The sequence below is a fragment of the Pocillopora damicornis genome, chromosome 11 (genome assembly GCF_964200805.1).
Source record: "Pocillopora damicornis chromosome 11, jaPocDami1.2, whole genome shotgun sequence".
NCBI lineage: Eukaryota > Metazoa > Cnidaria > Anthozoa > Scleractinia > Pocilloporidae > Pocillopora > Pocillopora damicornis.
In genome coordinates this window covers 21,413,504-21,439,878 of record NC_142680.1, presented here as the reverse complement: position 1 = coordinate 21,439,878, position 26,375 = coordinate 21,413,504, and the positions used below count along the sequence as shown (strand labels likewise).

The 26,375-nt window shown below is 36.7% G+C and overlaps 4 protein-coding genes and 1 pseudogene across 4 annotated transcripts in view; all 5 read right to left on the bottom strand.

Moving 5' to 3' along the window:
• LOC113684431 (uncharacterized) overlaps positions 1-26,375 on the bottom strand; it is a 177,738-nt gene that overhangs the window by 94,115 nt on the left and 57,248 nt on the right. The gene's annotated exons all lie outside the window — the stretch shown is intronic.
• Positions 352-5,614, bottom strand: LOC149038210 (uncharacterized). The gene is made up of 3 exons (XM_089188364.1): positions 5,580-5,614; positions 1,078-1,137; positions 352-568 (listed from the first exon to the last, which is right to left on the bottom strand). Exons 1-3 carry the CDS (start codon positions 5,612-5,614, stop codon positions 352-354), a joined length of 312 nt encoding a protein of 103 aa, XP_089044490.1.
• Positions 5,912-7,564, bottom strand: LOC149038209 (melanocyte-stimulating hormone receptor-like; annotated as a pseudogene).
• LOC149038208 (melanocortin receptor 5-like) lies at positions 10,817-12,338 on the bottom strand. Its single transcript, XM_089187211.1, has one exon. It carries the CDS (start codon positions 12,307-12,309, stop codon positions 11,380-11,382), a length of 930 nt encoding a protein of 309 aa, XP_089043337.1. The 5' UTR covers positions 12,310-12,338; the 3' UTR covers positions 10,817-11,379.
• LOC149038207 (melanocyte-stimulating hormone receptor-like) lies at positions 22,459-23,385 on the bottom strand. The gene has a single exon (XM_089187994.1). The coding sequence runs from the start codon at positions 23,383-23,385 to the stop codon at positions 22,459-22,461; it is 927 nt and encodes a 308-aa protein (XP_089044120.1).

Below are 26,375 nucleotides of genomic sequence, written 5' to 3'. Positions count from 1 at the left end.
CATCTTGGATGTAGACGCAGAGAGGACCTTGAAAAAGTGTTTTGACAAGACAATAACCAAGAAAGGTTAAGTTATTGTAATGCTTCCTAAGAGGTAGTCGATAACAGCCCGAGAGATTCATCTCTACATCACGATACAGCACTATACAACAATATCTACCCCTTGATAGCATTATACTTCTCGCTACTGCGGTTTACATCACTATACAGCGCTATACAACAATATGTACCCCTAGATACCACTCTACTTCACTCTTCTGCACTCTACATCACGATACAGCGCTATACAAAAATACCTACCCCTAGATAGCATTATACTTCTCGCTACTGCAGTTTACATTACTATACAGCTCTATACAACAATATTTACCCCTAAGTAACCTTGATCGGCATAACAGAAAACATACATCGAAATTTTCCATGCTTTGTGTCTTTCTCCAAGGTTCATTAAATACCCGATGAAAACCTTTGCGTCGTTCAAAGAAAAGGCAGCATTTTCCAGCGCAGTCGTGACTCGTTTGACGTGAAGACACAGAGATGTCGAGTTCATTAAGGCTTTAAATTTCAAACTCTTAAGGGCGGGAAATATTTCTGAAACAAAATCATTCACGAACATCATTATTAATTCTGAATAATGTAAATTCGATTCACGTTTACTTTAGATAATAAATTTTACTCCCATTTTGCCAATCATACAAAGAAATCAATACACTAAGCAATGCCTTCAACAAAACACAGTTACACAGTTGTAAATCTCCATCCTCATCTTCAGTAGAACTATGCTATCACAAAAGTGGAATAATCGTGGAAGAATAACCGTGCTTAAGACCTTCCTATATACCAAGGAATTCGTGCCGCTGGATTCGACATGTGCCAGTAACCTACTTTCACATTTAACGTGACGTTCAGCTAAGATCAGCCAACTGTTTCTTTTTTTCTTCATTTTAAACGATTCCAATCCTACTAGTGGTGTCATATTTGCATAAGAAAGCTAATGTCAACTCGAGACTCTGCATTAATTTTTTTTGATGAAATGAAACACAACAAACCAGAGATACCACGTACTTAAAACTCTAACCGTTTAAACATTTTCTTCCACATGACGCTCTTAACGGGCTCAACGAGCTGCCAAAATTCTCTTCAAATCCGTTTTCGTTCGTGTGATAGCTTGACTTCTATTTCGATTTGACAGTTCAGTTCGACAGTTTGACTGTTAAACCTTAAATGAAGATTTGTAGACACCAGTTGAATAGATTTATGAATTTGCCTAACGGCGAATGAACGCATTGAAATCAAAATTGATTTTCTTTAAGCTCAGCTCACTGAACTACAAGTCTGCTTTCAGATGATTAACGTGGACGCTATTTCAGTCCCTTAAATTTCTCATTTCTCAATGCGTCAGCAATTGAAATTATATTCATGAAACAGGGACGCATTTTGTGGCACAAATCTTGGCAATGACTCGTGTAAGCCGCAAAGGTACAACGGACGATTACTGGTCATTCTGATTTTTCGGTGATTGCTAACGTAGTACTTGTGGTCATAAGCATGATCCTGAGCAGACCCTTGCAAAAGTTTCACCAAAACTGCAGAGACCTGGAGATTTTCGCTTAAACAAACAACATTGGAGTAATATCAAGGTAAGAAAAAACAATTATTTTTTAATTTAATGAAGCCTTTTGAATTTTCTGAAACACACTTGCAAGTGCAACGACAGCTAAATGTTCGTAATAAAGACAAAATAACCTTGGATTTGCTCTCTAAAATAATGACTTAATATTTAGAAAGCAATCATATGATTTGAGTGATCAGTTCCGTAATGTTTACCCTGAAACGGCATTTAAAAAATTGAAAACCATTTTTAGCTTCCGCACAGAACTCATGTTGTGCTTCTTGTGTTGTTTCGCTGCTCGTCTGTCTTCGTCCTTTAAAATGATAAGTTTGTTTGGGACATTAGGATTAGTTTTTTTTAGCAAGGTAACTGGCCAGATATGACTGCCCTATTTACCGGACCAGGTAGGAATTCGCATTAGCTGATCTTTTTTATTTTTTTCTCAGTTTAACACAGAGGACTCTTAAACAATAAACTTTCAGCACCTTTGCTCTCTCAAAGTTCAAAGCCCTCTTACTTCATAACTTTTTCATTCAGTACGATGGTATTGTAGTCTTCACGGCTTACTGTTATAAAAAATTCCTAAACTACACAGCATTGAATCGTTGTTGTTAAGTGCTTCTTAATAATTGTGTGCTGAATATAATACGCGCCTATCAAAACAACATGTCTATTTACTATGAAGCGAAACTAACGACGTACATCTAAAAAGTTCTGCTTTGATTCATTTTTATCCCTTAGTATTGAGCAAAGGATCAACAGTTTTTAAGAAGAGATCAGTATATTGTGTTTCAACAACGAAGTGATTGAACGAATATTTATGGAAGATTTTACAATGACAACCCGTGTGGACATAGACGAGCATGCATCACTCCTGCACCGCTTAAGCTATTACCTGCCTCTTCCAAAGGAAGACAGGCAAAACAAAAGATCCATCAAACTGTGGGCTGTAGGCTTGCCTTGCTCTTACTATGGAATGTTGGTGGCCCATGTGTGTACATGATTCGTAGTGTAAATTGTTTCAAAGACAATTCCACTGTCTATTTTTGTGAGAAAGGCGTAGTGTTTCCATATTCCAAAGAACTGGTGATAACATGGCTTGCTACACTCTCTGTTTTCACAATCATCATCATTTTGGCACTGCAGAAAGTTCCAGATTTTCTTGGATACAAAGCCATCCTACATCAGCTGAAATTTCTTCCCTCCTGTTGGACTCTGATGATTCTTTTGTTTGTATCCTTGACCAGATACATCAACCCCGCTATATCTGCCAAATCCTTCAATTCCTGGATGATATTGATGGGTTTGGCTTTTAACTATATTCTTAGAACTTTATTTGTTGGCTTTTTTAATTATACGCAGTTGAATTTTTTGAAGCGTCAATATCCCAGTTATATGTTTGTGTTGTCAAAGCTTTCCGTGCTGGTGTTATTTGCCATCTCTCTAATGAACTTGCTCGCCACCATTTTAGAACTTACTGTTCAAGTTCATAAGGCGCATCGATCTATGGGAGCACAACACTCAGAATATTTTGAAATGATAAATGATCATTTGGCGCAATTTTCGATTAAGTATCGAAAGTAATCGGAAATTTGCTTCACCACGCTCTGTGATTGGTCCAGAAAATTTAAACTCTAGCTCCCTTCGGAACTAATCAGATGCAACGCTAAACCCAATTGCGACTCGTACCTTCGCTTGTTTCCACGACCTTTGCAGTTTTGCTTGGTTTTACTTTGAATTCGTATCTGTTCTTTGAGATAATTTCCTCTCCTCTGATTGGCCGATGTATTAACTTTGGCTTTGGTTTCAAGACACGCAATCGAAATGCACTATTAGGAATTCTATTACTTTCTATCTATGCGAACGACCGAGAAAATGTCTCTAAGCAATTATAAATAGCCCGTTCCCTATCTCTCTGGTTAAAAAAGCACACGACATAATATTCGTGTTTTCGTGTCTCAAGCGAAATTGTTAGTTACTTCTTAGATGTTTCCCTTAACATATAAACGGGTTTAAATCCTAATATACCAATTTCGTTTCATTTTTATTACTGAGACTCATTATATTTTTATTTGCTTGCTCTTTTTGTTACGTACACGTTCAAACGCAAATAATCTAGTGTTTAAACCAATAAAAGGTGAGTTTGATTGATTTGATTGCGCATCCTCAATGCACATATTTCTAGCGCAAAATCGTTGCAGTGAACGGCTTTCAACTTGAAAAGCGCCTTACTCCAAGTGGCACCATGAGTGTTCGTGTCAATCAGAAGAATCTCGGGCGTGAGTCATCGATTCCCACCCACGAAAATTGGAATGGTTTTAATCTAATCTAAAATTTCTTTGCTAATGGGGAGTCTACATTTCCATCAGTCTGTTCTAAACGGCGAAAGATTAGTCTTTAAACGCAGCTAAATAATTTCAGCCTGAGTGCAACACCAAATCAACACGCCGCTAGTTGTATGTTAGTGAATATTTTATAATAGTGGTGTCTACGCAAGTGCGCGACAGTCTGTCACTCCATTAAGCAAGAAACAATAAAGTTCCGCAAAGAAACTTGTGAAAAACAAAAGTATATGCGAGTTGAAAAGAGTTTCGTAAAATAAATACCTGCTTTAGAATGTCTGTTTTTAAGGAGTGCGTGACTCGATATCGAGACCACGTGAGAACTCGTAGGAATGGAGATGCTTCGTGACAAAAGTCACGCATTGAGACCCTCATGTTGCTTTTTTCTGTTTTTAACCCCATTTGTCGAGAGCATATATATTAAATGTAATTCAGGCTAAGTTGAGTTGATGGCTACTGCTACCTGTTGTAGTCATCTTTTTATATGATAGCGTTAAGACAGAAATTTAGTACCAAACATTTCTTCACATCTTTAGTGGCTATGGAGAGGATTTCAACTGAAGTTCCAATTCGTGGACGTTGAAACAGCTGACAAAGAAATTAATCAGGATGTTAATGAAGACTACTTACGAGGTTCGCTTTAAGCCGAAGTTCAGTTACTTTACTACATGAACATGCACTGTGTATTCCGGCTGTATGTAGATCGTAGCAGAGGCACAGCTGCATGTATGATCACCCCGTGGGGTGTGCTTCCTAGTTATAGGTCACGATCACGACCGAACTGACTATCGACTATAGCATTTTCAACAGAGTTGATTACAATAATGGGGTCGCACATTTTCGAAATTTGGGGAAGAAAGAAAGTAGGCCGATTAAATGACGGAAAGTTCGCAGTTAGAAGGTCGTTACCAGCGCGTATTACCAAAAGTGACTAAGATGGGGTCGATAATTAGCCACAGAATAGAGTATGATGGGGTAAGGGTTCACTCGACGCTCACCACAGGAAAAAATTAATTATGTAGCCTCGTCGTCCTTGTCCACTGGACTCAAAGAGCCTTACTCCGGTAATAACCTTTTTCACATTTGTCTATTTTAGCTTGTTAGCGAATAAATTTATACCCTCATCATCTTGCCGCAATATCAGTAAGTAAATGATATTTCGGAACAAAAGGAATAACAAAAATACAGATAAAATGCATCATTTTACGCGACGGCACATTTACCGTTTAGACAGTAAGAACCATAGCTGGGGAACGTGATAAAGCGATTCATTGTTCTAAGACGACGAAACTAAAACTAAAGGGCGCCTAAAAACTACATAGTTTTTATAGTTTTGAGGCGCCCTTGAGATTTTTATCCTATTCAATTTAAAGCTTGACTTTTCCATTTCAGTTATGTATTTTTGGCGGTTACGGCGTAAACCAAGTGAACCAACCGCTGTAACACGAAACCATTTCGGTTTGTACGAAACCATTTGTCGTCACGCTAAACCATTTGGGGTCACGCTAAACCATTTCACTTTACGGTGAGGAGATTGATGCGATACTAAACCATTGCAGCTACGATTAACCACTTGCCGATAACCTAGGCCATTTCACACCACTCTGAACCGTTTTGTCAACTTACTGAACCAAAGGACAGTTAGCTGAACCGTTTGTCATTTCGACACTGAACCACTTCAGTTAACACTTGGCCACTCATGTTTTTATTGAATCAGTTCAACAAGGGTGGCTACACAGCTCCTCAATTGTATAAACCATTTTTTGTTTGAATATATCATTTCACCAAATGCGACTTGTCCATTTGTATTTTAAATAAATCTCTTAGGATAAGATAAATCGTTCTCCAAAAGACAATTAGACTCTATCTGTTATTACAAACCAATTCTATTTTTGTATTTTTGGCGGTTACAGCCGCCCATATGTGGGCTCTTCTTTCAATTTCAGTTGGAGCAAGTAGCAAAAACTTCTTCGCACAAGCTTTACGGATAATTTTCTGATCACAAAACAGACAAATTGGACAGTCTCTTTTGGAAATATGGCGTCAACATCAACGTCAAGCGTTTCCTTTTAATTATAGGAAAAGTAGTTGAAATCGTTTTATCGTAACACACAACATCGGCCTTAAACACATCTCTTAAACTACTCTTTCAAGGTTTATCTGATGCCTTCATATTACTAAGAGGAGAAAACATGAAAGTAAAATGTTTGCATATCTTTTCTTCGATTATGACATCTTGTATTTTAGCATAGCGGCAAGAAACCTTATTTTTGAAAACACATAGCTAGGGTTACTTAGTCCGTCGTTAAATTGTTGTCAGAGATATAAAGACTATCGACAACAGCCTGTGCAACTATTCTATTGAGCCACTTATTTCCTTTTATCCAAAAATCGTATTTAACGACTGCTCTCTAATAATAATCATGACTTAATTAGTTTGCTTTGAAAGTCTGAAGAACTCAAGGAAGATATTACTCAGCAAAATGCTTGTCTAATTGTGTGTTTCACTGCTTGTCTCACTTCACTAATCTTCCAGCAGTATAGGAACGGGTTTAACGTCGAGTTAAAGTAAAGTACAGTAACTACTACTTCCCATGTGACGACCAAAAGTAATGAATATTTTTTAGTATGAGTGATCACAATTCCCAGTACATATATTGGTACATAACAAACAACTAATGCTAACTGCACCCACAGTGCACTGTACACTGCCTTTCTGAATCGTGCCATATTCTGTGCATTTGTTTAACTCGACTGTTGTTGATCTCCTACTTGTGCTTGATGATATCTGAGAGTGCAAAAAATCTTTGTGTACGATGCGAGTGATATTATCAGGCAAAATGATGTAACTAGCCTGCTATACAAAAGGATTATACGGCGATAAAAAATTCCACATAAAGAGGCGACAAGAGTAAAAACCCAAAAGGTAGTTACAATAATATACGTGCGCTTCAAAGTTACAATTTGTTTGTATCTCAGCCCCAACATCAGGGTGAGAAGTCTGTCCACGGTAATGGCTGTCATCGTCATCAGAGATACCAAAAACAATACACTGCCGGTGATGAAGACTGCGTAAAATGCGAATCGACAAAGGCTCCACTGTTCTTGAACCACGGATATCAAATATGCAGCATAGAGAGGCTGGACAACAAGACCAACCAACAGATCAGTGGTTGCCAGACAACGATACAGGAGTTTGGACGGCGGATGCAGGCAAGATTCCTTGTGAAGAGCCACAAGGATAAGAGAATTTCCAGCAAATGCTGTGATGGAGAGAAGAATGTCAACCGCTAAGAAACAAATTGATAGTTGTTGTTGAAGCCCACCCATCAATGAGGGAGAGCATAGTAGTTCTCCAAATGGTTTCGTGTGACTTCCGCCGCTACTGAAATTTGCTGTCGACATAATTCAGTCCTCGGCATTTCTTCTTTCTTGTAGGTTTCTGTTCTTGCAACGAAAAATGGCAAGGATTACTGAAGCCTGACTTCGTAACTAACAAGCGCATAAAGACTTACTCACTTTAAATGCATCAGGAAATTTTCTATTGGGTCAAAAAAAATTATACTTTCTCCCGGGAACCTTTGGGTGCCTCTGTCATGAAATAGCAGTTAAGGGCAAATATAGAAACATCTGTTATTTCGGTGTTTTCACGGTGCGACAAAGAGTCGCTCTTTACCAGAATCAAATCCCATTATAATAGGATGCAAATCAAGGGCCATATCTTTCGTGTGAAGTTAAGACTTGAATTATCAGCTACGGAAAGCTAAAAATGCAAAAGCTCAAGCTGGCGATCTCAGTTGTTGTAGGAGAAGAATTGAATTCGTGACAATCACCGAATGTACTACGTAGACTACACAACTATTCAAAATTAATGTATGGCCACACATACAAACCTGTTTCAAAATATTTGAAATTAACTGTGTATCTAATTGTGCTTTGTGGCTTTTTTTCTCTCCGTTTTCGTGTCCGACTAGAACCAAAAACAAAATGGTAACAAGATCAAGTTATTACGCCAGCAAATTATTTTCTGCAATTTCCTCTTTCAATTCAACTGCATAGCCAGAAATCCGTGACAGCATGGCCGCCACGCACGCGCATCGATGTCGAACTCGGTCTTGGTTACAAACGAGTCGCAAAATCACTACAAGGAAAACAGCGCACTTTCAGCAAACCTTCTTTTAATAATTGCTCCTGTGTTGCAACCGCCAGAGGAGACAAGTTCTTCCAGATCGCAAAATAAAGTGGATTATATGTACAATCTTTTGCTGCGTGCTCTATGTGCATTTCCATGTGTTGAAGCGGTTCTCGAAGCAATTTTTGTTGGACGTAGAAATCCTCGCACTCCGCCATACATTTTCTTAATAACTGTCTCAGCATAAATTTTCGAAAATCAACCCACTTCACGGGTTCACAGGAATGTTCTTCTAGATCGAACTGATTTGCTCACATGCTAAACTTCATTTATAGTGCAAAAATTGGAGCCATTGAAGCCACTAAATTGGTTCCAAACTTGGTGGAAAAGCAGCCCAAATACTACTAAATAGTTCTCAATGTGACGCCATTTTTAAAACGCAAGAAAAATGTCGGGAAAACGCCATGTTTTTAGTCGACCGTCAACCGTAGTTTCTAGCCCCTTCGTCCTCCATCTTGAATCCCAAAATGCTTTACTTGACCTATGTAACCGTGCCTTTGATAAATTGTGCAATGGCGTTTCGCCCTATGATGTAATTTCCTTTCTTCTTCCTAATGGTGAACGAGATAAGAAAAATGGGCGCTAACTGAAAGTAGAGGAGGCGGAGAAACCATTGTTTTGCACCAGCCATAATGGCCCTAAGCGCTCGGTATCATTTTAATCCTAGAGATCCATCGGCTACCAAAATATTAATTTCTTTTTCGTTTGATGCCAATTTTCATGTTCAAACTTGATATTTTTCATTTCCGATCTACAATTTTTCTTACAAGCGCAGATATAGTTACTAACCATTCTTAAAAAATGAGTCAATCACTGAAAAGTGCGAATATTAAATCAGTTTCTTTTGTAGGTGTCTTTTTGTAGCTTCCTTCTAGTCTGATAACTCATTGTGGCGACGACAACTTAAAAACTAAACAAGCATATATTTGTCGCAACCAGCTGTATATTCCAGTAGGTTAAGTTGAATTTAACTTCAAATTAGCATTAAAAGTTAATTTCTTTGGCAAGCGCACAGACATCGGTAAAATTTTCGATTGACGATATGATAAGAAAACTCTCTTTTGTCAGTTTTGGAATGACAGCATAAGCGGTTTAAGCGGTATATCTAGATATACTTTCATTCTTTTGGGCCGGTAATTAAGTGCAAACATTATCCCTGTATTGTGGTAAATTCTGAATTTGAAGGCCGAAGTTTATACAACGTAGTTTCATCGACATTGGGTGTCAATCACATGTCCATATCATTTGCGTAAATAAGATTGAGCCATGGCCTCAGATGCAAACTTAATTAGTAACATTTTGCGGCTCTTTTACCTCCGTTTCTTCTCCGACAAAACGAGAAACAAAACAGAAGAAAGGCAAAAAATTACTTTTTTAAACAATTTTTCGCTGTTTCTTTTACATTCTCTATTTGTTCTCCTCCTTTCGCCAAAAGTTTTAAAGTGATTGTCTTGGAAAAATTGTAAGACGAAGCTCGCCTAAATTTTTCTCTGCCAACGCTTTCATGTATACAGCAGTAACTGAATTCTTCATGTCGTAATTCCCCTGAGCGATTGGCAATTCTCCTCCGACAACCAAAGTTATATGACTGTGTTAAATTGGACATGATATTCTATTGACCGAGAAGGAAAATGAAGGAATGGATACTTAAAATCTATCAGCACTCGATAAGAATATTTAACAATTATTTGCCGAAGATGAAGTGAATAACAATTTTGTTGATTATTCCCGCGATGATGTCGAGTTAAAAACTACACCTTGTTAAACATACCTAAACAGCATTTATTATTTATGAACCTACGATCACTCTTGGTTGCGTGTTAAGTAACTCCAGCGTATCTTTCAAGCTCTTCAAACTTCCTGCGTTTATCGTATATTTAATGGCCGCACAGTGACACACGAAACAACTGTTAAAAATAACCTGTCAAAGATTAGGAAAAGTTAGTTAACCACCACAAACACACCGCCTCGTTTTAAGTTGGAAAAATTTTCGTTTTTGCAAAATGATTTCTCTCGATAGATTTAATATTTTATTCCGGCTTCAAATTATTCATTTCCTTTACCAACGGAGGATTAGCTGACAGAAAAATCAGCTTAATCTTAATCGCTGAAAATGCGTCAATCCCTCCCTTAACAAGAGTTCTTTCCCAGGGAATTTTCTTCCTGATCCTCTATGATAATTCAGTACCTTGATAATTAAACAAGAACATGTTCGTCGCAACCAGCTGTTGATTTCAGTAAATAACATTTCAGTTTAATTTCAAATTAGCACTGAAAGTGAATTCCCTTGACAAACACAAATACATGGGCTATGTTTTTTTTGTTTTACAATACGATATGGGCCTCCTAAGTCTTAAAAGATCCATTTTGTCACTTCTTTAATGGGTGAAATAAACATGTCGTTTTTAGGCGATAATTAGATGATATGATATCGAAGCAAAGTCTGAGCGAAAACGACTCAATATAAAAAAAAAAAAAAAATTGTAGAACTTAGGGACAGCAGTTAATCGCTCAGAAATGGAGGAAATAAAATCCTTAAAACTCAGAGACAACCTAAAGATACATAAGCGACAAACTGGACATAAGGTGACCTCTATACAAATGATACGAAACTTGTTTTTCGCTGTTGCCAATATAATTTCAGAACATCGATCGATTGGTAAAAAAATTCTGTAACAAACAGAGATGGTCAATTTTATTCCATTTACTCAGACTTCTTCTCATGAGCTTTACGGATATTTTTCTGATAACAAAACAAATTCAAGACTGAAGCTGGACCGTCTCTTTTGGAAATATGGCGTCAACATCATCGTCAAGCGCTTTCTTTTAATCATAGGAAAACTATTTGAAATAGCTTTATCGTAACACACCACATCGGCCTCAAACACATCTCTCAAACTAGTCTTTGAAGTTTTATCTGATGTCTTCTTATTGCTAAGAGTAGAAAACTCGACAGTAAAATGTTTGCATATATTTTCTTGCGCTATGACATCATGTCTTTTAGCATAGCGACAAGAAACCTTATTTTTGAAAACACGTAGCTGAGGCTACTTAGTCCGTCGTTAAATTATTCACGGAGGTATAAGGACTATCGATAACAGCTTGCGCAACTATTTCATTGAGCCACTTATTTAGTTTTATCCAATAACTTATTTAACGACTGCTCTCTAATAATAATCGTGACTTCATAAGCCTGCTTTGAAAGTTTGAAGAACAACTCAAGAAAGACCTATTTTAGCAAAGAGCTTCTTTCAGTGTCCGCTTCACTGCTTGTCTCACTTCACTAATCTTCCAGCAGTATAGGAACGGGTTTAAAGTCGAATTAAAGTAAAGTAAAATAACTGCTACTTTCCGTACGACGACTAAGAATAATGAGTATTTGTTAGTGCGAGTGATCACAATTTGCACTGTGTACATTGGCGCATAACAAACAACTAATAGTAACTGCACCCACAGTGCAGTGTATACTGCCTTTCTGAATCGTGCCATGTTCAGTGCATTTGTTTGGCTCGTCCGTTGTTGGTCTCCTACTTGTGCTTGATGATATCTGAGGGTGCAAAAAATCTTTGTGTACGATGCGAAGGATATTACCAGGCAAAATGGTGAAACTAGGGAGCCGTACAAATAGATTATACTGGGATAAAAAATTCCACATAAAGAGGCGACAATGTTAAAAACCCAAAAGGTAGTTACAATAATATACGTGCGCTTCAAAGTTACGATTTGTTTGTATGTCAGTCCCAACATCAGGGCGAGAAGTCTGTCCACGCTTATGGCCGTCATCGTCATCAGAGACACTAAAAGCAATACATAGGCTGTGATGTTGGCTGCATCAAATGCATATTGACAAAGGCTCCAGTGTTCTTGAACCACGGACATCCAATATAGGGCATTGGGAGGCTGGGCAACAAGACCAACCAACAGATCAGTGGTTGCCAGACAACGATACAGGAGTTTGGACGGCGGATGTAGGGAAGATTCTTTGTAAAGGGCAACGAGGATGAGAGAATTCCCGGCAAATGCCGTAATAGAGAGAAGAATGTCAACCGCTACGAAGCAAATTGATAGTTGTTGTTGAAGCCCACCCACCAAAGAGGGAGAGCATAGCAGTTCTTCAAATGATTTCGTGTGACTTTTACCGCTACTGAAATTTGTTGTGGACATAATCCTGTCTTCGGCGTTTCCCTTGCGTCCTAACTGACAGTCGCACAAAAATTTTCTGTTAGGTCAAAAAATTATTTTTCCCAAGAACCTTTGGGTGCCTCTGTTATGAAACGAGAGATCTTTTTGTGTTTACAGCACCTGCCAGGCCATGATCACGTGAACCTCACCACCTTAATGACATTTACATAAAAAGGTTTTTCAGTAACGTACACTCATTTACAATGCGAATACTCAATTCTTCTTGTCACAAGAGAAGCCAACAACTGCCTTTGTCTGTGCTCCATCCTCGGTTAGATTTGTTTCCGCCATCATTCTGCAGTCGTTTGGTTTTTTCCCCTCAGAATACGTATGATCGCAACAGGAAATATTTCGTCTTGAGAGCACCTGCCCAGCGTTGATCACTTAAACTTTATTTTTTCAGAATAGTCATATGAAAACTTTTTCAGTAGCGTTTACACGTTTGAAATACTCGGAAATACTGTCAATTGTGTCCAAAAAAAAGGTGAACCATTTTTCTTAAAGTCTTACTTTTGCCTCAGCTATGATTCATCAAAACAAGATGATAACAAAACATCCCCGAATGTCAATATTCTATAGCGCGATGGACAATCCTTCGTCACTCACACGAACAAGTTAGAGTTGCAAATTTCTTCACAGGAGTCACATTAAATATAACTCTTTGTAAATTTATTTTTAACGGGTAATTCTGTCATGTTATTCAATTTATAAACTCTAGAAGTTCCCTCCAAAGATGAAAGAGTTTTTTTTTATTTTTTTTTATTGCAACTTTCCCTTCAAATTATCTTTGTTAAATAGAAGAGGCAGGATGTTTGTCGCATAACAGTGTTGTGCGTCACAACTACACCACATATATATTCAACTTGTTAAGTTCAATCTTTGAATGACTTTGCGCTAAGAGGTAAAATTAAAAATGAAATATTGGGCTTTTTTTTTTCATCCCGCAGTTTAAGGCAAAACCAGCCTTACTAGGGAGAAGTGACGTTGATAGCTGCATAAATGAGTACTGTCGTTCACTGAGTTTAAAAGCTCATGACAACAATAACAATCTTATAATTTTTTCTTCCCATGACAAACTGGCAATGCTTGAGATAAAATAAAATTATTTAATTACACAAGCTGTCATTCATTTCACAGGTGAAACCACCCGAACCTTCTTCCTTTGTTTTCAAACATTCTCATCAGAATTTACTCTTGCGGCAACAGCGCCGGATTGGGTGGGCTGCGACAAGTTTTTTATCTCAATCAGTTAATTTAAGTACCAATTAGCACTAATCACTATCAATAAGCTTCTTACAAGTTAATGAGTCCACCGGCACCATTTCGACTATATCTTCAAATAAATGCTATAAATATAAGTCCTCTCCACTTCTACGAAATATTTTGCCATCAAACAAAAAAATGGCTAGTCAATATCGAAGAGATTTCTTCAGGAATGAAGAGTTTGAAATTTTCACTAGCCTCGGAAAAACTTGTGAATTATCTTAGACTACAATATTTTGAAAGCTGATATTTCACTGGGCTTTTATCTCTTGACACTTAGGGCCAGTTCTTTAAACAAAGTTTAGTCTTTGTTTGACAAAACTGCGCTCTAAGCCATCTTCAATTTAGCTTAAACTTTTATCCAAACATATATTTTTGTGAAAGTATATCAAGAGGGCCAAAAGCTAATAAAGGAAAGACATTTATTTTATTAAATCAACCCTCTCATAGAGAACACCTAAGGTTCACTGCTTACGTAAAAGCGCGGTTTGGGTTAGATCTCGTGTAAATAACCAGCCCTTAAAATTTTGATGTAACATTCCATTTATTCTGCTGCAATACTTTTCAGAATTTACAGTAAATTTCCTTCTTGAGTTAACTATTAATTAAAAATTATATATGAGAACCAACAATACTCGAATTCATTTTAAGCGTGGATCTCCACAAAGTATAACTGACAGTCAAAAAAGCAAAAACATTCACGTATCTTTTTTTCCACATTATTCACCATCATATTACAAAGTCGAGGCCATCGTTGGTTTTGTGACCACCACCTCCATCATTCCGTTATCACTCAGACATTTTTAACCAAATGTTATAATAAAAATTACAATTCCCTGAATTGTGATTGATTTAAAAAACTCCTAATTTCCACGAATTCACTTGCCAAGTTCTTATCGGACAGTTCAGTAAGCTAATCACATTCAAAGTTGTAGTTTAAATCAACCAATCACTTTCAAAGTTGCAGTTTAAATCAACCAATCACATTCAAAGTTGTAAGTCTTCAAATGTAAACTTTTGCATTTTTTTCGTAAATTGTAATTTGTATGACTAATTGGTAATCAATAATAAATTTTAAGAAACAAACGACAATCTTTAAGAGAACTCTCTCAGGACATTGTAATTTTTTGATTATTTGGTCATCATTGGTAATTAATTATAAATTTTAAGCAAGAAAGGACAATCTCTAAAAGGATTCTCTCAGTAAGAGCCTGTAATGTTAGTCTTTCTCATTCGCTTACTTACTATTTACAATTTATAGAAGCATCTTCACACATTGATAAGCATTCTGAACTTTCTTGAAAAAAAATATAATTCAATGTCTTTAGGAGGCCTTACTTTGAACGGTTCGCACGGCAATTTTGAGTCAAAGTCAAGCGCTTTATTCATGCAGTGAGGTTAAAAAATTGAAATTATTTCACCAGTCGTTGGTGAAGAACTTGAATGTCTCTCCTTCACTACTCGTCGGGTCGTCAAAGTTTATCAACAGTCGTCCAAAAAGTTACGATCGTCCTAGGAGAAACTTAGCCTTTATTAACTCTGACACTTATTTCAAACTCTCTAAAATTGTCACGTGCTTTATATCGCACAGGGAAGAACGAATAAGGCGTTAAAGAGACACCTGCTTGCGACGACAGATTCGGACTTCTGTTAAGCCTCGTTTAAACGATTGCGTTTCTTTCCGCTTTATACATATATGTAAATACCTGTTTTTGAAAACCTCTCAAATCTGAAAATATATCAAATAAATATATCTTTTCTTTTCTCATCAAAAGAGACACTTTTTGATGAGAAAAGAAAATACGTATATACACAGACTATTTCAAATATTTTTTCAAATAGCACTCTTTTCGAAAATGGGTTTATATGTATATTTATATATTAACTTTTGATCCATTCTTGTTATTTTTGGACGGGAAAATTGTTGATAGACAAACCGACAACTCGTCCAATTCTTTAATTCAGAGTAGGAGTTTTATTCAGGGAATCTTCAATTTCTCCGAATAGCGACTGCGGCTGATATGACTATGGGCTATGACAAGTTTTTAATCTCAATCAGGAAAGTTATAATGGTATTTTTTTTAACAAAAACTGTTTTGCTTATTTTGCCTATTTCTCCCTATGATGTAATTTCCTGTCTTCATCCCTTTGGTCAACAAGATAAGAAAAATAGGCGTTAACTGAAAATAAAGGAGGCGGAGAAACCATTGTTTTGCACCAGCCATGATGGCACTACGCGCTCGGTATCGCTTTAATCCCAGGGTTCCATCAAGTACCAAAATAATCATTTCTTTTCGTTTGATGCTAATTTTTGTTCCAACTTAACATTTGTCATTTTCGATCTACAATTTTTCTTCTTTTAAAGTTAATTCCTTTGGCAAGCACACAGACATGGGTCAGTAATATTTCTGTTTGACGATATGATAAGGAAACTCTCTTTTGTCAGTTTTTGAATGACAGCATAAGCGGTTTAAGCGGTATATTTAAATATACAGTCATTCTTTTGGGCCGGTAATTAGTGCAATCATTATCCCTGCATTGTGATAGATTCTGAATTCCGAAAAAGCTTCGGGAAATGAGTTCAAGGAAAAAAGGAGAGAAAGTTAGGAAAAGTTAATCACTCGGAGTTGGTAGACATAGGATCAATAAAACTTGAAGACAACTTAAACATAGACCAGCATTAAACTGGATATATCAACTATTTCAAAAGTTGACAATATTCTTGTCATGAGTTAATCTATGATAGAAACCAGAGAAATATTTCATTTTAGTTAACGCCAATTGCACAAGAACGATTCCTGAAACTCTATTTCCTACATAACATTTCAAATAAAAACCTCCTCACTACTGTTTACACGTTTGAAATACGTCAGAAAATTGTTCGCTGTGTCAAAAAAGCCTTTTTTTGCGCCTAACTTGTCATGTACATCACGTATGAAATAGGAATAAGAGGCAACTATTCAAAGACATCTTTAAAATTATTATTTCATGTTGCAACAAACAATCCCGCTTTATTTAGCTTGCGAGAAGGCACTCAATATTATCATGAACATGATAATCTAATGATCGAGAAGGAAAATGAAGGAATGGATACTTAAAAACTATCAACAATCGATAAAAATATTTAAGAATTATTTGCCGAAAATGAAGTAAATATTGTTGAATAATTCCCGAGACGAAGTCTTGTCAAAAACTATACCTTGTCAAACCTACATTAACAGCATTTATTATTTATGAACCTACAATCATTCTTGGTTGCGTGTTAAGCAACTCCAGCGTATCTTTCAAGCTCCCCAAACTTCCTGCGTGCATCGTATATTAATAACCGCGCACAGACGCACAAAACAATCGTTAAAAATACTCTGTTAAAGATTAGGAGAAATTAGTTAACCACCACAGACACGCCGCCTCGTTTAAGTTTGGAGTCAAAGCAAATTTTGTTTTTGCAGAATAATTACTCTTTATAGATTCAACATTTTATTCCGGCTTCAATATATTAGCTGACAGAAAAAACTAGATGAATGACTTAATTAATCGCTAAGAGATGCGTCAATCCTTCCTTTAGAAAGAGTTCTTTCCCAGGGAATTTTCTTTTCAGTACAGCGACGGCAGTTTTAAAACTAATCAAACAAAAACATGTTTGTCGCAACCAGCTGTTGATTTTATTAGATAACAGTTTAATTTCAAATTAGCATTGAAAAAGAATTCCCTTGACAAACACAAATACATGGGCTATATTTTTTGTTTTACATTACGATATGAGACTCCTAAGTCTTAAAAGATCTATTTTATCACTTCTTTAATGGGTGAAATAAACATGTCGTTTTTAGGCCGATAATTAGATGGTAAAGTATTGAAGCAACATCAACGTCAAGCGCTTTCTTTTAATTATTGGAAAACTAGTTGAAATAGTTTTATCGTAACACACAACATGAAACACATCTCTTAAACTACTCTTTGAAGTTTTATCTAATGCCATCATATTGCTAAGAGGAGAAAACATGAACGTAAAATGTTTGCATGCGTACTTGTGCTTGGTGATATCTGAGAGTGCAAAAAATCTTTGTGTACGATGCGACTGATATTACCAGGCAAAATGATATAACTAGGTAGATGTACAAAAAGATTATACGGTGATGAAAAAAATTACCTAAAGAGGCAACAAGTTTAAAAACCCAAAAGGTAGTTACAATAATATACGTGCGCTTCAAAGTTACAATTTGCTTGTATCTCAGTCCCAACAACAGGGCGAGAAGTCTGTCCACGCTTATGGCCGTTATGGTCATCAAAGACACTAAAAACAATACATAGGCTGTAATGTAGGCTGCCTCCCTTACGTATCCACAAAGGCTCCAGTGTTCTTGAAACACGGATATCCAATATAGAGCACGGAGAGGGTGGTTAACAAGACCAACCAACAGATCAGTTGTTGCCAGACAACGATACAGGAGTTTGGACGGCGGATGCAGGGAAGATTCCTTGTGAAGGGAAACAAGGATAAGAGAATTTCCAGCAAATGCTGCGATGCAGAGGAGAATGTCAACCGCTAAGAAGCAAATTGATAGTTGTTGTTGAAGGCCACTCATCAAAGAGGGAGAGCATAGCAGTTCTTTAAATGATTTCGTGCGACTTCTACCGCTACTGAAATTTGTTGTCGACATTATTTTCTTCGGCGTTCCCCCATTCTTGTATGTTTTTGTTCTTGCAACGAAAAATGGCAGCAAGGATTACTGAAGCCTAACTTCCTAAATTAACAATCGCATAAAGACTTACTGATTTAAAATGCATCAAAGATTTTCTATTGGGTCAAAAAATATATTTTTTCCCGGGAACCTTTGTGTGCGTCAATTATGTAATAGCAATTAAAGGCAAATGTAGAAACATCTGTTATTTCGGTGTTTTTACAGTGCGGCAAAGAACCGCTCTTTACCAGAATGAAATTCCATTATATTAGGATGCTAATCAAGGGTCCACATCTTTCGCGTTAGGTTAAGACTTGAATCATTATCAGCTACGGAAAGCTAAAAATGTAAAAAAGCTCAAGCTGGTGATGTCAATTGTTCTATGAGAAGAATTGAATTCGTGACAATCACCGAACGAACTATAATTATTCGAAATTAACGTGCTGCCACACGTGTAGCCTTGTTTCAAAATATTTTAAATTAACTATGTACCTAACTGCGCTTAGTAGCTTTTTTCCTCTCTGTTTAGTATCCAACTAGAGCCAAAAACTAAATAGTAACAGGATCAAGTTATCACACCAGCAAACTATTTCCTGCAACTGTAAAAGAAAAGTTATCCATATTTTTGTTCCTGTGATTCTCTTGAGCAATTAACGACTTTCCTTCGGTGATGAGAATTTGTTTTCAATAATGAGGTAAACAGAATGATTTATTGATCGAGATGGAAAATGAATGTTTGGGTGGTCAAAGCTTATCAACAGTCGATAAAAAATTTACAATTGTTTTAGGAGAGGCTTCGTCTTTACCAACTCTGACACATATTTCAAACTCTTTCAAATTGCCTCGTGCTTTGTATCGCACACTGAGGAACGAATAAGTTGTTTAGAAGACACCTGCTTGCCACGACATATTCGGACTTGTATTAGGCCTTGTTTACATAATTACGTTTCTTTCGACGATATACATATATTTAAATACCCGTTTTTAAAAACCTTTCAAATTTGGAAATATATATCAAATAAATATATTTTTTCTTTTCTCATCACAAAGAGACACTTTGTGATGAGAAAAGAAAATATCTGTATATATATAGAGTATTTAATATTTTATTTTCAAATAGCAACATTTTTTAAAATGGGATATATATTTATTGTTTTCTTTTTGGACGGGAAAATTGCTGATAGACAAACCAACAACTCATCCAATTCTTTAATACAGAGTAGGAGTGATTTTTTTTGTTAATCAAGAAAGCATTGAACAGATCAGTTGTTGCCAAACATCGATGCAAGAGTTTGGAAGGGGGGTGAAGGGAAGATTCCTTGTGAAGGGCAACAAAGATAAGAAAATTTCCTGCCAACGCTGTGATGGAGAGGAAAATGTCAACCGCTAAGAAGCATGAAAAATTCGGGGTGAGGGGAAGATTACTTGTGAAGGGCAACAAGGATGAGAGAATTACCAAAAAACGCTGTGACGGAGAGGAGAACGTGGACTGCTGAGAAAGGAATTGGTTCTTGTTGACGCCCACCTACCAAAGGGGCATGGCAGTTCCTTAGCAAACACAAAAACATCGGCTCCATCTTTGTTTGACGATATAGTGAGGAAACTCTCTTTTGTCAGTTTTTGAGAGACAGAATAAGCAGCTTATTTAGAAAAACTGTCATTTATTTTGGGATGATGATTTATGGAAGAGATATTCCCTGTATGCTGATAGATTAAGAATTCCAAAAAGCTTAGTCCACTATATTCTGTTTTCGTTTCCTGTTTTTTGTCATGATTGCAAGAAAAATAGTTCGTTAGGACAGTAATTGTACAATGACGATCACTAAAACCTTAGTTCCTACATAGCAATCATCTAAAAACTTCCTCACTAATTTTTACTCGTTTAAAATACGTCAGATGATCGTCTGCTGTGTCAAAAAAGCCTTTTTTGTGTCTAACTTGTCATCTACATCACGTATGAAATGAGAATATGAGGCAACTATTTAAAGACATCTTTAAGATTATTTTTTTTATGTTGCAACAAACAATCTCGCTTAATTTAGCGGGATTGTTAGCCTGCGAGAAGGCACTCACTATTAAGGCTTCAGTACGAGTTACTTCGCCTTGAATCATTCTCAGTCTCAGCAAGCTGAAAATAAAGAAGGGTTAAACTAAGGTTGTCAAATCCATGACAAACAGTCCAGTAATTTGAATGCGTGTAACAATTCAAAATTAATGCATGGCTACGGATGCAAACTTTATTTAGGACATTTGAATGTAACCGTGTAATTAATAACGTTTTGTGACGCTTTTACCTCCGTTTCGTCTCCGAGAAAATTTGAGACGAAACAAAAGAAAAGCAAGAAATTTCGTGTTCAAACAATTTTTCCGTTTCTTTTACACCCTTTAATTGTTCTCCTTCTTCCGCCAAACACTTTTAAGTGATTGTTCTGGAAAAATTATGAGACAAAGTTCACCTAAAGTTTTCTTTGCCAATACCTTGTCCGAGTGAAGAGAATAAAAATATTCTGGTATCTAGCAAGGTTTCATGTATACAGAAGTGACTGAATTCTTCATGTCGTAATTCCCCTGAGCGACTGGTCATTCTCCTTCGGTAACTAGAGTTATATGGCTATGCTCAAGTGAAAATGATAATCTATTGACCGTGAAGGAAAATGAAGGAATGGATACTTATAAACTATCAACACTTGATAAAAATATCGAACAATTTTTTGCCGAATATGAAGTGAATATTATTCAATAATTCCCGAGACGAAGTCGAGTTAAAAACTACACCTTGTTTAACCTACATTAACAGCATTTATTATTTATGAACCTGAGATCACTCTTGGTTGCGTCTTTCAAGCTCTCCAAACATCCTGCGTGCATCGTATATTAATGACCGCTCACTGACGCACGAAGCAATTGTTAAAAATATCCTGTTAAAGATTAGGAGAAATTAGTTAACCACCACAGACACGAAAATGTCGTTTTTGCAAAATAATTACCTTCTATAGATTCAACATTTTATACCGGCTTCAAATCAGTCATTTCATTTACCAATGGAGGATTAGCTGGCAGAAAAACCAGACGAAAGATTTAATCGCTAAAAGATGCGTCAATCCCTCCTTTAAAAAAAAGTTATTTCTTAGGGAATTTTCTATCTGATCCTCTAAGATAATTCATTACCTTGACAATTAGACAAGAACATGTTCGTCACAACCAGCTGTTGATTTTAGTGGATAATGTTTCAGTTTAATTTCAAATTAGCACTGAAAGGGAATTCCCTTGACAAACACAAAGCCGTGGGCTATATTTTTTGTTTTACAATACGATATGTGACTACTAAGTGTTAAAAGATCTATTTTATCACTTCTTTAATGGATGAAATAAACACGTCGTTTTTTAGGGCGGTAATTAGATGGTATGATATTGAAGCAGTCTGAGCTCATACAAAAGCTTTGAAACGACTCAATAAAAAACATTTGTGAAACTTAGGGACAGAAGGTAATCGCCCGGAAATGGAGGGAATAAAATCCGTAAAACTCAGAGACGACCTAAAGATACACCAGCGACAAACTGGACATATGGTGACCTCGATACAAACGATGCGAAACTCGTTTTTCGCCGTGGCCAATATAATTTCAGAACATCGATCTGTAAAAAAATTCTGTATCAAACAGGGATGGTCAATTTTATTTCGCATACTTTCATAACCTTCAGTTAAATACAAAAGTACGGAAATCTTCTTCACATAAGTTTTAGGGATATTTTTTTGATGACAAAACAAATTCAAGACTAGAACTGGACCGTCTCTTTTGGCAATATGGCGCCAACATCAACGTCAAGCGCTTTCTTTTAATTATAGGAAAACTAGTTGAAATAGTTTTATCGTAACACACAACATCGGCTTTAAACACATCTCTTAAACTACTCTTTGAAGTCTTATCTGATGTCTTCATATTACTAGGAGGAGACAACATGAAATTAAAATGTTTACATATATTTTCTCAGATTATGACATCTTGTATATAAGCATAGGGTTCTCAGAGATATAAAGACTATAAACAACAGCTTGCGCAACTATTCTATTGAGCCACTTATTTGTTTTTATCCAATAACTTATCTAACGACTGCTCTCCAAATATAATCGTGCCTTAATAAGTCTGCTCTAAAAGTGTGAAGAACAATTCAAGAACGACCTATTTCAGCAAAGAGCTTCTTTCAGTGTCCGCTTCACTGCTTGTCTCACTTCACTAATCTTCCAGCAATAAAGAAAAGGGTTTAACGTCGAGTTATAGCAAAGTAAAATAATTGCTACTTTCCGTGCGACGACTAAGAGTAATGAATATTTTTTAGTAAGAGCGATCACAATTCCCACTGTAAATATTGGTACATAACAAACCACTAATGCTAACTGCACCCATAGTGCACTGTATACTGCCTTTCTGAATCGCGCCATGTTCAGTGCATTTGTTCGGCTCGGCTGTTGTTGATCTCCTACTTGTGCTTGATGATATCTGAGAGTGCAAAAAATCTTTGTGTACGATGCGAAGGATATTACCAGGCAAAATGATGTAACTAGCCTTCTGTACCAAAAGATTATACGGGGAAAAAAAATTCCACATACAGAAGCGACAAGGTTAAAAACCCAAAAGGTAATTACAATAATATACGTGCGCTTCAAAGTTACAATTTGCTTGTATCTCAGTCCCAACATCAGGGCGAGAAGTCTGTCCACGCTTATGGCCGTCATCGTCATCAAAGACACTAAAAACAATACACGGCCTGTGATGTGGGCTGCGTCATATGCGTATCGACAAAGGCTCCAGTGTTCTTGAACCACGGACATCCACCATAGAGCAATGAGAGGCTGAGTAACAAGACCAACCAACAAATCAGTGGTTGCCAGACAACGATATAGAAGTTTGGACGGCGGATGCAGGCAAGATTCCTTGTGAAGGGCTACAAGGATAAGAGAATTTCCTGCAAATGCTGTGATGGAGATGAGAATGTCAACCGCTAAGAAGCAAATTACTAGTTGTTGATGCCCACCTAGCAAAGAGGGAGAGCATAGCAGTTCTTGAAATGATTTCGTGTGACTTCCGCCGCTACTGAAATTTGTTGTCGACATAACTCTGTCTTCGGCGTTTGCTCTTTCTTGTAGGTTTCTGTTCTTGCAACGAAAAATGGTAGCAAGGATTACTAAAGCTTAACTTCGTAACTGACAATCGCATTAAGACTTACTCATTTAAAATGCATAAGGAAATTTTATATCGGGTCAAAAAAAAAAATTTTCTCCCGGGAACCTTTGGGTGCCTCTATTATGAAATAACAATAAAAGGCAAATATCTGTTATTTCAGTGTTTTTACAGTGTAGCAAAAAGCTACTCTTTACCAGAATCAAATCCCATTAGAATAGGATGCTAGTCAAGGGTCCATATCTTTCGTGTGAAGTTAAGACATGAGTCATTATCAGCTACGGAAAGCTAAAGATGCAAAAGCTCAAGCTGGCGATGTCAATTGTTGTAGGAGAAAAACTGAATTCGTGACAATCACCGAATGTACTACGTAAACTACATAACTATTCAAAATTAATCTACGGCCACACTTACAAACTTGTTTAAAAATATTTCATCGCGCAGAATGCCTATTGTTCTCGAGACATTTATTTGCAGTAGCGAGAAAATTATAGATCTGCAATATTAGCGGCGAAACGTATTTTGGAGAGCTTCGATTGGTCAAAGATTACGCGCATTCCTCTTCAGGGAATATTACTTTAGCTCATTAACTTGTTAAGGCGGAGCTACGAAACAACTATTGTTAAAAAAAATATTTGAAAGTGACTGCGTATCTAATTGCGCTTTGGTTAAGAATATATGAGAGTCATATATTTGAATTGCGGATAAAGACATGAATGAAAGTGATCCTCGCAGTAATGTGCACTACTTAGGCAGCAGTGAAAATAAGGCCTGAAAAAAATTCAGGCCTGTACGGGATTTGAACCCATGACCTCTGCGATACCGGTGCAGCGCTCCACCAACTGAGCTAACAAGCCAACTTGAACCTCAACATGAAGTTGGTTCTAAATAAACCCGTGAAGTGATGAATAAATGGTTAAGAATATATGAAAGTCATATATTTGAACTGCAGTTCACCGGTATAAAGTTGTTATGAAGACACCTGCTTGCCAAGACAGATTCGCACTTGTATTTACAAGACCGCGTTTCTTTCGGCTTTATACATATATGTAAATACCTGTTTTTGAAAACCTTTCAAATCTGAAAATATATATATCAAACAAATATATCTTTTCTTTGCTCATCAAAGAGACACTTTGTGATGAGAAAAGAAAATATATAAAGAGACTATTTAATATATTTTTTCAAATAGCAACGTTTTCGAAAATGGATTTATATATATATTTATATATTAACTTTAGATCCATTGTTTTATTTTCGGACGGGAAAATTTCTGATAGAAAAACCAACAACTCATTCAATTCTTTAATACAGAGTAGGAGTTTTATCCAGGAAATTTTAATTCCTCCGAATAGCGACTGCAACTGATCGAACCACTAACGCGTTTGTGTGGGCTGCGACAAGTTTCTAATCTCAATCAGTGAATTTAAATTTAAGTAAAAATTAGCACTAAAAGGTAATTTCTTTGACAAACACATAGATTAATAATACCTTTTTTAAATGACAGAATAAACAGTATATTAAGATAAGATGTCATTTAAGGGCCGATTACTAAATTGAAATATTCTCCCTTTATTGAAGACAATACTAAGTAATAAGGAGGAAAAGTTAGCCTATGTGACCCTATGATATAATATATATCCTTTCTTCCTACGTCTGGTTAGTGAGATAATAAAGGTGTTTTTGTATAAAGAAAGCTCTCGTGTAAACGGCAGGTAATTTTGCGATGCACTGGGGCAATTTTCAAAATTTGGCGGTCCAAAATCAATGGAAGTATGCTAAGGAATTATCAAAATTCGCCGCACAGATCTTCAATTCTACCTTCATCAGCAACATTTACTTCAGAACTCCCTCACTAACGTTTACTCTTTGAAAAGACTATTGACAAAAGATCGATGTACAACGATTCTACTGGCCTTGTCATTTCTTCCGCTTAATCAATAATATCTTTGACGAGCGTTCCCTAATAATAATCGTGACATAATGAAAGTCTTACAAAACCAAACCGAGGAGGAGGTAACGCTACGGACAGCTAACTAACGCTAACTGCACCCACAGTAATACACAGCCTCTCTGTATCGCGCCAACCGAATAGCGACTGCATCTCAACCAGTAAACGATGTGTGTTAACCCCTTTAACCCCCAGATCAAATTTGTATTTCTCCTTACTACCAGTCATACAATTCTCATAATGTTAGTCCAGAGAATATAGTATTGGATCAACTAATTATCCTCAAATTGACATTTTTCTTGATTCTCACCAATTATCTAATTAATTTTGTATTGATATTGTAAGCAGAAATTCTGTCTTGGTCACTCGTTGCCTCGGTTGTTGTTGAACAGGATCTTCTGCCTGAACCTGATGATATTTGAGAGTGCGAAAAATCTTTGCATATGATGCGAGTGAAATAACCAAGCAAAGTGGTATAGTTATGAGACGGTGCAAAAAAGTTATACAGTCATCAAGTAAAGTGCATAACGAAGAGACAAGAGATAAAATCCAGATGGTAGCTACAATGATATATGTGCGCTTCAAAGTTACAATTTTTTTTTACCTCAGCCCCAACAACATGGCGAGAAGTGTGTCCACGGTAATGGCCGTCATCGTCATCAAAGACGCTAAAAACAATGCAGAGCCCATGATGTAAGCTACGTCAAATGCGTATCGACAAAGGCGCCAGTGTTCCTGAACCAAGGAAATCCAATAAGTAGTATAGAGAGGCTGGGCAAAAATACCAATCAACAGATCAGTTATTACCAGAGAACGGTACAAGAGTTTGGGCGGCAGGTGGAGGAAATATTCTCTGTGAAGGGCAACAAGGATGAGAGAATTCGTAAGGAGTGCTGTGATGGAGAGGAGGATGTGCACTGCTGAGAAAAAAGTAAATCTTTGATGTAATCCACCTCCAAAAGATGGGGTGCA

Excerpts from the sequence above, each read along its gene's own strand:
- LOC149038208 (XM_089187211.1), bottom strand. The coding sequence starts at position 12,309 with ATGTCCACAACAAATTTCAGTAGCGGTAAAAGTCACACGAAATCATTT.
- LOC149038210 (XM_089188364.1), bottom strand. The coding sequence starts at position 5,614 with ATGACAAACGGTTCAGCTAACTGTCCTTTGGTTCA. Across the intron at positions 1,138-5,579 it reads GCTAACTGTCCTTTGGTTCA|AGAATTTTGGCAGCTCGTTG; the intron begins GTAAGTTGACAA and ends ACGGATTTGAAG. Across the intron at positions 569-1,077 it reads TGGAAGAAAATGTTTAAACG|TTTGAAATTTAAAGCCTTAA; the intron begins GTTAGAGTTTTA and ends CGCCCTTAAGAG.
- LOC149038207 (XM_089187994.1), bottom strand. The coding sequence starts at position 23,385 with ATGTCGACAACAAATTTCAGTAGCGGCGGAAGTCACACGAAATCATTT.